At 40.1% G+C, this 12779-nt stretch overlaps 1 protein-coding gene across 5 annotated transcripts in view; it reads right to left on the reverse strand.

Moving 5' to 3' along the window:
• ZZZ3 (zinc finger ZZ-type containing 3) overlaps positions 1-12779 on the reverse strand; it is a 97695-nt gene that overhangs the window by 17556 nt on the left and 67360 nt on the right. For 3 of the 5 annotated variants that reach the window (XM_060232047.1, XM_060232046.1, XM_060232048.1), the window contains exons 3-8: positions 9398-9536; positions 7768-7915; positions 6960-7078; positions 6706-6780; positions 6450-6551; positions 1415-1510 (exon numbers count right to left, since the gene is read on the reverse strand). In XM_060232047.1, coding sequence (XP_060088030.1) covers positions 1415-1510; positions 6450-6551; positions 6706-6780; positions 6960-7078; positions 7768-7915; positions 9398-9536 — 679 coding nt within the window. The remainder of the gene's footprint in view (positions 1-1414; positions 1511-6449; positions 6552-6705; positions 6781-6959; positions 7079-7767; positions 7916-9397; positions 9537-12779) is intronic. The other 2 variants (XM_060232049.1, XM_060232050.1) reach the window with 1 other exon arrangement.

The following is a 12779-nucleotide window of genomic DNA, read 5'->3' on the forward strand; positions in this document are numbered from 1 at the left end:
AGTTAAGCAGGAATCCAAGACCAAGTCTTTAAGTACTATATTACAATGGCTGCTCCAAACTTCTGTGCTAAATAACATGAAATTTTATACATATTATGGACACAAACTCATGTAGGCTGAAACGAGGATGAAAAGGGCATATCTACAAGTGCTAAGTACTTACAGAAATCAAGGTACATTCTTTTTAGCCAATATGCTTCCACTGCTAATGCTTTCTAGTCACCAGTAAAGTTATCACATTACAATAAACACTAAAACAAAACTTGTTATAGACTGATGTTTCAGGATAATTGTAAAGAACAGGTGGCTGACCTGCCCTTCTCTGAGTAATGTGCCACAAGCTTTGAATGGCACAGCCTTAGTGACACATTACTAATGGGGAAGGGAAAAACTGGGAGCTAATGGTCAACTCCAACAGTTGCTAATCAGGGAAAGAAACTGTCTGACTGCTGAGGAGATCAGTGGGTCTGGAGGTCTGGCTCAAAGAGAGCTGACTGGTTAATTGTTAAGAATGTGAAAGAAAAGTGATCTTAATTGGAAGGGAGTCTATCTTCAAGGAAACATAAACCACCACAGTATTGCTATGACTGGAATGTCTGTCTGATCTGATCAACTCTTAAAGTTGGTTCTGTCACATGATGTTTAACTAACTCTTGTCTGACAGAATTGGAGGTAGCTCTGAGCTCTGAAGCGGTGATGGAGGAAAGCGCCATCAAGTTGCAGCCAACTCAGGGTGATTCTGTAGGGTTTTCAAGGCAAGAGACATTCAGAGGTGCTTTGCCATTGTCTACCTCTGTGTAACAACCCTGGACTTCCTTGGTGGTCTCCCATCCAAATACTAACCAGGACTGACTCAGTTAGCTTCCTAGATCTGATGAGATTGAGCTAGTAAGTCCTTCTGTAACAGTATTGCTCTGAGAAAGAAAACATTTACCTCAGCATTCTGAAGCTGCTATGTTGTATAGCACAATTCAACCAACTGCTATTTTAAAAATGAGAGTTAAAATGCTACTGAGGAAATAAACAAATCTACAGCTTCTATTCTGAAGCTGCTATGTTGTATAGCACAATTCAACCAACTGCTATTTTAAAAATGAGAGTTAAAATGCTACTAAGGAAATAAACAAATCTACAGCTTCTTTTGTACTGCTATCCCTCAGTAATAAATATTACATCAACCTGTGTAACAATGTATACACATGACACAAGTTACTGTAATAAAGCCTAGGTCACATTGTTTTAATACGTGCTATAAGGGTGACATTTTCTGTTACAAATGTTCCCCAAAACAAAGTGCTGTGACAACAATGTGAGTAAAAAATGTGCCTTAGTACAACACTAAAAGAAAACCATGTTTTTTCAAATTCATCTGCATCTCCAAGCAAGACACAATAGTGCAACTTTGTGTACTTACCTTTTTGGAGTACAAATACAAGTTTGGAGTTCTGCCTGGAACTGGAATACCAGCTTTAGTAAGTTTTATGAAATACTTTTGCACTCTGCTGGCAACCTGGAGTATGAAAAACAAGCAAATATGTACGTTTATGAAATCTGAACATTGACTAAAACTCCCAACTACAAATATAAGGTTTTTTAAAAATAAAGTTGAAAAGGGGGAGGGGGATGGATGGCACTTAGGAATATTACATAAAGCTTCATCAAATGGGTACTCCCTATGGGAGAAACCTGCTCTCACTCATAAGCTTCATTTCCTTGCTATTATTTTTTTAAATACACACACACACACACACACACACAATGTGGGGGGTGTGGGGGTGGGAATCTCCAAGGCTTTGCAGGGTGTATTTTATTTTCCTCTCTTTCCTTGTTTCTCTTGATCCCTCCCCTTCTCCTACTTCCTTTCTCACCAAGCAGCAACATACCTTTGCGTGGCCCTGACATTCTCTCTCCCATCAGCCTTTCCCTGAGAAAACCCTGGTGAGATGGCTGGTGGCATAACTGACTTGAATAATTACTTAAAATATGGCAAAATAACTAGTATTTGAATAGCTGTAAGAACTCCTTTTAAAATAATACTCTAGCATTTATGCAGAGGTACTGGAATCATTCATGGAACAGCTTTATTGTTGTTGGAAAAATAATAGAATATATAAATACTGCAAGGAAAAAAGAGAAAGAAGCCCTGGGAGGCTATAATATAATGGAATGCTATGTATAAGCCATGTTATCAACCTTATTGGTTGGGACAAATAAGCTTTCTGGAAGTCAAGGTACACAATATCTATCGGATCTCCTTTGTCCACATGTTTGTTCACCCCCTCAAAGAAATGTAACAGGTTAGTGAGGCAAGATCTTCCCTTACAGAACCCATGCTGAGTCTTCCTCAATAACTCATGTTCATCAATGTGCCTACTCATTCTGTCCTTGATAATGGTTTCTACCAACTTTCCCGGTATTGAAGTCAGACTGACTGGCCTGTAATTTCCCGGATCTCCTCTGGAACCCTTTTTAAAGATGAGGGTGACATGTGCTACCTTCCAGTCCTCAAGAACGGAAGCAGATTTCCATGAAAGATTACATATTTTTGTCAGAAGAGCCACAAGTTCAACTTTGAGTTCTTTCAGAACTCTTGGATGTATGCCATTCGGACCTGGTGACTTATTAGTTTTTAATTCGTCAATCAGTTGTAGGACCTCCTCTCTTGTCACCTCAATCTGACTCAGGTCTTTCAACACCCCTTCCAAAAGTGGTTCTGGAGCAGGCAAACACTTCTCATCTTCCACAGTGAAGACGGAAGCAAAAAATGCATTCAGCTTCTCAGCCATTTCCCTATCTTCATTCAGTAATCCTTTGACCCCTTGGTCATCCAAGGGCCCCACTGCCTCCCTGGCTGGTTTCCTGCTTCTAATATATTTGAAGAAATCTTTATTGTTGGTCTTTGTTTTTTGCAATATGCTCCTCATAGTCCCTTTTTGCCTGCCTGATCACAGTCTTGCATTTGATTTGCCACATCCTGTGTTCCCTTTTATTAATCTCATTTGGACTAGCTTTCCACTGCTTAAAGGAGTCCTTCTTACCTTTTACAGCTTCTATTACTTTGTTTGTTAACCATGCAGGCCTTTTCTTATACCTCTTTGTGCCTTTCCTAACTTGTGGTATATATTTTATGAGCTTCTAGGGTTGTAGTTTTAAACAGCCTCCAAGCTTCCCCAAGGGTTTTGACTGTATTTACCTTTCTTTTCAGTTTCCTCTTCACATGCCTCCTCATCTCAGAGAATTTACCCCTTTTAATGTTAAACGTGGTTGTTCTGGTCTTTTGGGGCAACTCTCTATTTATACAAACGGTGAAATCAATAACTTTATGGTTACTGCTCCCAAGCGGTGTGATCACTTTTACATCTTTCACCAAGTCTTGGGCAATACTTAGGACCAAATCCAGGATCGCCCCACCCCTGGTAGGTTCTGTTATTATTTATTTTATTTCATTTGATTTATATCCCGCCCTACCCCACTGAAGCGGGCTCAGGGCGGCTTCCTGTTACCATCTGCTCCATAGCACAGTCATTGAGAGCATCTAGAAACTCAATCTCTTTCTCTTGACCAGAACACATATTGTCCCAATAAATCTGCGGGTAGTTAAAATCACCTATGACGACACAATTTTTACGTCTAGCCACTATCTTTAAGCCTTCCACCATATTATAATCGTCCTCTATCTTTTGATTTGGTGGGCGATAACAAACTCCATAGTTAAATTTCCTTTTGGGCCCTCTATTTCAACCCAAAGCATTTCTAGAAGGGAATCTAATTCTCTGACAGTCTTATTGGACTGTATGCCCTCTCTGACATACAGAGCCACCCCACCTCCAACTCTTTCCTCCCTATCCTTCCGATATAACTTATATCCAGGAATCACCATGTCCCACTGTTTCTCCTCATTCCACCAAATTCTGAAATTCTATGTTTTCTCCCAACACTAAACATTCCAACTCACCAATTTTACTTTGAACACTTCTAGCATTTGTGTACAAACCTCTATAATTTCCCAGGCAAGCTAGGCCCGCCACTTTCCTCCTGCCGCCTCGAGACTCAGGCAGGCAGTCCATACTGTTTGTCACCATCTCTGGACAACTCTGATCCATTACTAGGTAGAAAAGTAACAGCTAACCCTTCATCTCTTTGAGACGAGTTCTCCCGAACCAGAGACATTTCATCTCCTGTCGGCTTTCCCCCAAGATTTAGTTTAAAAATTGCTCTGCCACCTTTTTGATTTTAAGCGCCAGCAGCCTGGTTCCATCCGGGGACAAGTGGAGAATGTCTCTTTTGTACAGCTCCCGCTTGTTCCAGAAAGCATCCCAGTGCCTAACAAACTGAAACCCTTCCTCCCTACACCATCGTCTTATCCACACATTGAGACTTCTAATTTGTGCCTGTCTCTCCAGCCCTTCACGTGGAACAGTTAGCACTTCTGAGAAGGCTACCCTGGAGGACCTGGCCTTAAGTCTCCTGCCTAGCAGCCTAAATTTTTCCTCCAGGACCTCACGACTGCATTTCCCCACATCGCTGGTGCCAACATGCACCACGACCACTGGCTCCTCCCCAGCACTGTCTATCAGTCTATCTACTACACACGTAATGCCCGCTACCTTCGCACCAGGCAGGCAAGTCACCATACGGTCAGTATGCGGTTTTGCCACCCAGCTATCTACCTGCCTAAGGATCGAATCACCAACTACCAAGACTCCCCCCCTCTCCCCGCCCAGGGATAGTTCCTTGGCGTGAAAGGATTCCCGCTCACCAACTGAAGAAGAGGTCCCTTCTGAGGGCGCATTCCCCTTATCCTCAGCCCGGTGCCCTGTTCCCTCTCGACCCTCATGCTCCCTGGCAGCAACGGGGCTGCCACGTTCAGAGCAGGGCTCATCTAACACGTCCCCGAGAGTCTTTTCCAAGTGCCTAACTGAATGTCTCTGCTTCTCCAGGTCAGTCACCTCGGCCTCAAGGGTACAAACTAGTTCCCTGAGGACCAGGAGCTCCTTGCATCGAGAACACATCTGAGACCTCTGTCCTGTGGGCAGATAGTCATACATGTGACACTCAGTGCAAAACAGTGGAAAGCCCCCACCCCCCTGCTGGCATTCTACCTTCATGATAGCTTTTTAAAACTATACAGTCCCCTTTTAAACCCTGTTTGTTTATGTGGCTCCCCATCTGGAGAGTCTACTTACCTTATTGGGAACACAAGGAATCTGGGTTCCCGGTCCTTACACAGCCCCCAGGCTAAGAGTCACAGACCAAGAGCTCTCTGGCATGGCGTAGCTTAATAATGCAAAGAGGGTGGGGAACGCAGCCACTCCTAATCAATCAGCAACAATCACCTTCAACTTCAGCCCTTCACACAAACTCAGAAGTTTGCAGCAACTTCCCCAGCTGCTGAGCCACAAACCTCACCCTTGTAGCACTTCTCTGCTCTATCCCAGAGCTCTCTGAAATGTGAAATGGTCTTACCTGTATTTTACTCTAGGATCAGTCTGAAACTTTCTAATCATACACATACAGATTAATTTTTGGCCACAGTTTCTTACAAATTAGCCAGGTTGAGGATGTATTTTCCACACAGAAGAGCTTATTAGAGTTATGAAATCATTTCATTCATGAAGAAATGTGTTTGCTATGGAACATTTTACCTAACAATACTGGAATCCAATAACAGCTTCTTTTAATGTAGGAATATAATTTCAATTTCAGACAAATTACTCATTTCAATATTATGCTGGAAATCTGGCACGTTAGGCTGATTACTACCACATCTATTTTAATATTTTGGGGGAAATAAAAAAAAATTATCATAGACTTTTGTGGAATTCTGTCATTGAAATAATAAAAAACCTAGTAAAGGATTATATGGATTGGAAAATACTTGGAAAGAGCAGGCAAGCAGATGGAAGAATTTCAGGATTCCAAGATTAAATTTAACAATATTTGCTTAGCAAAGCAAGAATATATGGCAATTCTTCTCTTAGAAAAAAGGAACATTTTAAATGTTTCTAATCAAGTTCTGAAATATTGCTTTTGATCAAATAATTTTGAAAAGTGTAGCAACATCAAATGCTGTTGTAATATGGATTGTAATCTACTATTTGCATTGTTTATGGTTTATGGTTTATGCATTAGACATATCTCTGCTTGCACAGCTTTCTGACTTCTGTAATCATAATCCTATTTAATTGGTCCTGGATGTTTTGCACTGTCTGAATGAATTTTTATATTTAGTAACCTGCTTTGAGTCTCAATGCAAAATTCAAGATATAAATTATGTAAACAAAAAAATAATCATTTTTCATTATTATATTTAAAACTTTTAAAAATAGGGAGCCACAAAATGTTTCCACTACTAAAGTTCATTATAAAACAAACTCCACCAATCTCCTCAAAAATGCCAAAAATGAAGCATTCAAAACTTTATGAGAAAGAATGCATCTTCCCGTTACCTGTTTTGCAGTTCTGTTTCCCAGTTCATCTGCAATCTTCTGCCACCGGCGGGACTCTACTTCCTCTGGAGGATACTTCAACAGCAATTGCTCAAGTTTTTTCTAAAACAAGAAACAAATAAAAATCAAACAATCTTTCAAAGAAGCCTCTAGGTTCATCATTAAAAGATGAAAAAGATCACCTCAATGCACCAAACAAACTACTATTACAAGACTGCCATTTAATAGTATTGTACTGAGCATAGTTTCCCATTACCTGCTCTTCTATAGTCCACAGCTGGTTAAATGTTTCAGGTTTGGTCTCATCGCAAAGTCGTCCTCTTATCATCTGCTTAAATAAGCAGAGAATGAAGTTTATGTGAACAAACTGTTATATACTCCATCACCCAAATCGTAAGGCAAAACCTGCTCAAATATTAAAGTCTAATTAATATATGGAATATTTTAGTGAGTAGGTATTTGAAAGCCGAAGCATTGTTTACATGCATTCTTGCAGTTGATAATACTTACCTGTGGACGGCTGTTTGTTGAAGCTTCTGGACAATCACTAAAAGGCAATACAGAGTATGAAGTGGCCTCTCCATCCTTTCTATGATCCAAAGGGCTTTTTGGTCTTGTAGGTAAACCCACTAAACATAACAGAAGTCAATACACGTTGTTACACTATACCCCAATTTTTCTTTAATAAGTGGCAGCATTTATACAGAACTTTCTGTGCTCAAATTTTTACATATTAGCTTGTAGTCTTTCAAATGCTCCTATATGGCATACCAGTATTATTGCTATTGAACATTTGGAGCTGATGATGCATTAAGAAAACAAAGAGACAGGTTTATTATGATAGGTAAAAACACAGCAGTTGCTATCCTTCCAAGCCTGCAGGTTTGGGAAGGCTTTAATCAATCTCCAAATGGCTGTACTACCCAAGTACATATCTGGGCTAACTGGGTTTCTCACCCAGTTAATCTTGGTTTCATGTGCGAACTCCAGTTTGGGGTGGGGAAAACTCCAATTTGGTCAGACACTCATTTCAAGGCCAAACTAAACTGGCACTTTACTGAAAGTTTCCAAAACCCAGATGCCTTCAGTCACACTCTACATGAGAGAGGGAGTAGGAAGATCTCAGTCAAGTATCTGATCATGATCACAAGATGTATTCATGCCCATCACAGACAATCTTCTCTTTCTCCATGATGCAGAAATACTTTGCTAAAGTAGATTCCCTTGTCAGTTTGTGACAGAAGTGAACCTTGATCTGAGGATATCCATAATTACAGTTGTTTCTCTTAGCTATTATATTTCACAAAAACTTACTTACCTTTATCAAAAATAAGCTTTGCTCGTCTACTGTTACGTTTTCGGTTTCTGAATTCTCTCTCAAAATTTCCAAGGCTTGTTGTATATTGGTCCCATGATATCTCTGGCAGCTGAACAACTCTCTGTGGATATGGAAGCCCTATATCAACCTGAAAAAATGTGAACAAGGGAAAAAAATGTAAACACAAAGCACCATTTCAAATTACGCAATATAAAGCCACAGAACCTTGGACCTATTGTAAGGTAACAACAGATCTTAACGCATGCTGTACCTTATCAACATCTTTTATAAGTAACTTATCCAGGAGTAATACACAGCAGAGCATATAAAATATGATGGATAACAGATGGCAGCAGCTTACTGGAGACAATACTTAAAAGGAGCCAGAGCCAGAATTCACTATCTGTTCTCCTGTTGCTGCTTTTTGTTAATGATGTAGAAAGCATGTTTCCATTCCATTCAATTCTGTGAGTGAACATAGCAAGCTGAAGAATCCAGGAGAAGACCAGCTAATGGCAGTGGCAGAATATTTCACAGCTAATCAAGAACTTCTTCAGCTGAGGAAATTAAATATATGTAGATATTTTTCTAACATACCCTATACCCTTGTAATAGTCATTCATTTATTTAAAAGCAATTTACCAAATTTGTTTCATATCACAACAAGTTCCACAAACACATCTATGGACTGCCTTGAAATTGACATTATTGCTTTTCCAAGTTTGGGTGATGCATTCAATTACCAGTTCTCAGTACTACAATATTTAATATATTTTTATAAATTCACAGATAACATAATCCCTAACTGTATATTGTACGAGGTATTGAATCCCAGTTCAAACATTCACCTAGGGGAAGTACTAAAATAGTGTAATCAAGGAGTGCGATACCACCCACTTTCCAAATATTTCTTTCTTCTTTAAGAAAAGTGCCTATTCAAACTGCTCCTTTACTGCACTATTCCAGTGCCACAACCTAGCAATCCATATAAGCTGGAACTAAGTTTTTAAGGGATATGATCATATAAAAATAAACATAGATGCATTAACTGCCTGGTCTAGAGGAACCTGGCAACGGAAGGAGGAGTAATGTCAAGCCCTGAAGAATGACGTCTTCTACTCTTCTGTCACCCGTCAATAACTTCTGAGAACAGCATGAGCTCACACCAATCACTAAAGCTACTGAGCAAATCAGCGGTGGGTCTGGGCCTAGGAAATCATCCCACATTTTGGTTATCTGGCAGCAGAAATAGCTTCTACAATTGCTGCTGTTGAGCAGGGAATATTCAAGACGGTGTCTGGAAAATCAGCTCCAAACTGTAAGTTGACGGGGAGGATTAATCAGAGCAAGGTGCTGAAACTTTCCATACTACCGCTACCCATAAAATTTTGACAGGCACTTATCTAACAAAGCCATTTAATGCAATCTTTAATTCATAGTTTTGAATAAACTGTATTTGTGATGCTAAAGGACACAATGTCAGATTCAAAAAGCCTTAGGGATTTGGATTTTAGACAATTTAGATACACCCTCTACCTAGGTCTACTATCTATGAATATTTTTCTGAAGGAGATGAATTACTAGTTATTACACATCTCTCATGACTGCTTAAGAATTCCTCTTGCAATACCTTCTTTTGGAGTCTTTCCACAAATCCAATGGGATCTTTCAGTGCTTCTCTCTGGTGTCTCCCTAAACTCTCAAGATCTTGAACTGCTTGAGTACGCTGAGCTTCGAGTACCGCAATCGTCTGTAACAGTCTCTGATAACTACAGAGACAAAGGGAAACAACTCACTATAGATTTCTATTCACAATAACCAAAATGGGAAAAAACCCTCAGCATCAACTCACAAAATACCCAGCATGCTTATCTGAAAGAGTCAAGCAAAATATATAATTGACACAAGAATGGGTATATTAAAATTTTAGAACATCAACAGTATATGTGTCAGAAGCTTCTTTCATTTTAACTTGTAGTGCTCCCTGCTTATTAGGAGTTAAAATTAAATAAGAAGTCACAATACTTTTGAGTTTCTCATGTTGCTAAAGAAGTTTCTAGCTACCTGCCACAATAAACATTGCATCCACCATACTGGACCAATATCACTGACACTGGAATGGAAGAAAGCCACTGATGTACTTATATATACTGCTTAAACAGACGGGTTAACAGTAATTTCTAGTTATGGCATTACATGCCTTTGAAACAGTGTTTCAGGATAAGAAGAAAAAAGGTAAAGCATGTGCGTTTATTAGTTCTTGGAAAAACAATTCCATGTTCACAAATATATCTATTTTGCAAGCTGGACAGGTATTAAACATTGCCTGGTGAGTCTTTTAACTTGAAGACTTCTGTGGCTAGTGTTCCATATATGCTCTTGGCAAAACCCATTGATATTTACTACATTATCATTGAGTCGGTCACTAATTGTGATATTTTGGCCCTTTCAAATAGCCAAGGCACTGAACTAAGTGAGCATTACAAGCAAATATTTGCTTGTTTGGTGTAGTGGTTAAGTGTGCGGACTCTTATCTGGGAGAACCGGGTTTGATTCCCCACTCCTCCACTTGCATCTGCTAGCATGGCCTTGGGTCAGCCATAGCTCTGGCAGAGGTTGTCCTTGAAAGGGCAGCTGCTGTGAGAGTCCTCTCCAGCCCCACCCACCTCACATGGTGTTTGTTGTGGGGGAGGAAGGTAAAGGAGACTGTGAGCCGCTCTGAGACTCTTCGGAGTGGAGGGCGGGATATAAATCCAATATCTTCTTCCTCATCTTCTTCTTCTTCACAATCTGCTCCTGCCTCTCTGCTGTTTTCCGACCTACCCAATAATTCCTGAATATACTTGGGATTTTCAAGATTTTATTCCTTTTCCTTTTCCCCCCCAAAGAGAATATGGATACATTTGGGATGCCAGTATATACCCAATACTGATATGGTATTTCCCAGGTATATTTTTGGCTTGGGTAGATCTGAATGTATACTCATAGTTAAGGCTTTATTATACTTATATCAGCTAGCTTGCCCCACAGTGTTTGCCATTCATATTGGAAGATTTATACTGAAAGCTCTTCCTTTTTTTAAACTTAAGACACACTCCCAACTGTATATTTCTAACCAACCACATTTATATTTTCTCTTTGCATAAAGGTAAGCAAAGGAAAGAGAGGACATAAAAGAAATATCAGCGGATCTATGAGTGAAAGTAAGGCTCTGATCATCAGTACTGTGTCATTAGATGAAAAACAGATTGTTGCCAAGTGTCAGAATTGAGAATATGCTTATTTCTAGCCTATGTACACACAGAATTGAGCTGGCACGTCAGGTGAAGCCCATGTTCCCTGTTGAATAGCCTGCATCTTCCACAAGCCTATAATGCAAGCATTAGCTTTAATTTCTCATTTCTTGTACTTTTTTTTTTTTGCCTCTCCATTTACCTCCCCCCTTTTCTTCAGTGTGGGACAAAACTCAGGCTTTAAGCATATGCAAAAGAAGGAAAGGAAAGGATTTATATTATGCAAATGGATATGCTGAAGAGATACAAATAGAACAGAGTTGTAGTTCTTTTCAATGGCATTCCCTTCCAAACTTATCACATCTATTGGGGGGGGGGACACACACAAAAAAGGCACTTCTGATAAAAGGAACCAGTCTTCCCTGAACAGTATCACTAGCTCAAACTTTGAACATGAACTAGGCAGAAGTTAATGTTGCTTTCTAACAGAAGAGTAACCCATATGCCTTATTTAGGGTCGCCAGAACTTACCGGGGGGACATAGCAGGGAAATCCATCTGACATACAACTATGTGTTCAAATCACTGCCCATGTGACCCAGAAGTGATGTCACCATGTCCAGGACATCAGGGTGATGCTTCTACCAGAGTTTTTGCTCAAATACCAGAGCTTCACACCAACATCCTGGATGTAATGACATCACTTCTGGGTCACATGGGTAGTGATGTAGACACATCGCTGCGTGTTGGCTGGATAGCCCTCTTTTTCAGGGTAAGTTCCCTTCCCCAACAGTCAGCCTGGCAGCAGTGGACCCCTGCCTCCACATGGGGCAATCCTAGCCCCATCTGAAAAATTAATAAGCTAAATAATTTTTTTTGTAAAACTTTAGAACAGAATTTCTCTCCCCCCTTAAATTATTAAATCTGTTAATACAAGAATAAAATTCTGCATTAAATACAAACTAATAAATCCCTGAAACTAATATGGACAAACTGAAAATAATACAACTTGATTAGGGGAGGGGTGAAGAGAAACAGGATTAGGCCGAAAGGGAAGGGGAGAAATCAGAGCAGGGGTGGCCAAACTTGTTTAACATAAGAGCCACACAGAATTGATGTCAGATGTTTGAGAGCTGCAAGACATGAACAAATATTACACACGTCTTTATTAAAACTCTTAATACTTTCTTTGATCAGTACAAGGAAAGGTTAGGAAATTATTTTTGACACCAGTGGGAGAAGGAAGCATACATGAACCCAGGGCTTTTTTTGTATCAGAAACTTATTTGCATATTAGGCCACACACCCTGCTGTGGCCAATAGCTTACAGTAGGCCCTGAAAGAAGAGCCCTGTAAGCACTTGGAGGATTGGCTACATCAGGGGTGTGTGGCCTAATATGCAAAGGAGTTCCTGCTACAAAAAAAGCCTTGCATGTACCATATAAATCACTATCATTTGCAACATTATACATCCCTCTTTGCCTTGACACCAAGGTTAGTAAATAACAGCTCCTACAAGAGGTATGAAACTAAAGGAGAACCCAGCACTGCCCTCTTTAATTCCATCCCTCCTTCCAATGGCTCCCTCAGCTCCTGTACTCCCTTTCTCCACTCAAGGTCTGTGGGCAACCCCTGTAGTGGTGGGAGAAGAGCTTGCAAGCCTGCCTATTTCCCTCTCCTTCCTAATTTCACATATGGCAGAAATAGTCGCCTACCTCTGGGTCAGCATCAAAGACTGACTGAAGTCCCAATGCTAAGCACACTTACTTGAGAGTAAGCC

Source organism: Heteronotia binoei, chromosome 2, assembly GCF_032191835.1.
Source record: "Heteronotia binoei isolate CCM8104 ecotype False Entrance Well chromosome 2, APGP_CSIRO_Hbin_v1, whole genome shotgun sequence".
Lineage (NCBI taxonomy): Eukaryota > Metazoa > Chordata > Lepidosauria > Squamata > Gekkonidae > Heteronotia > Heteronotia binoei.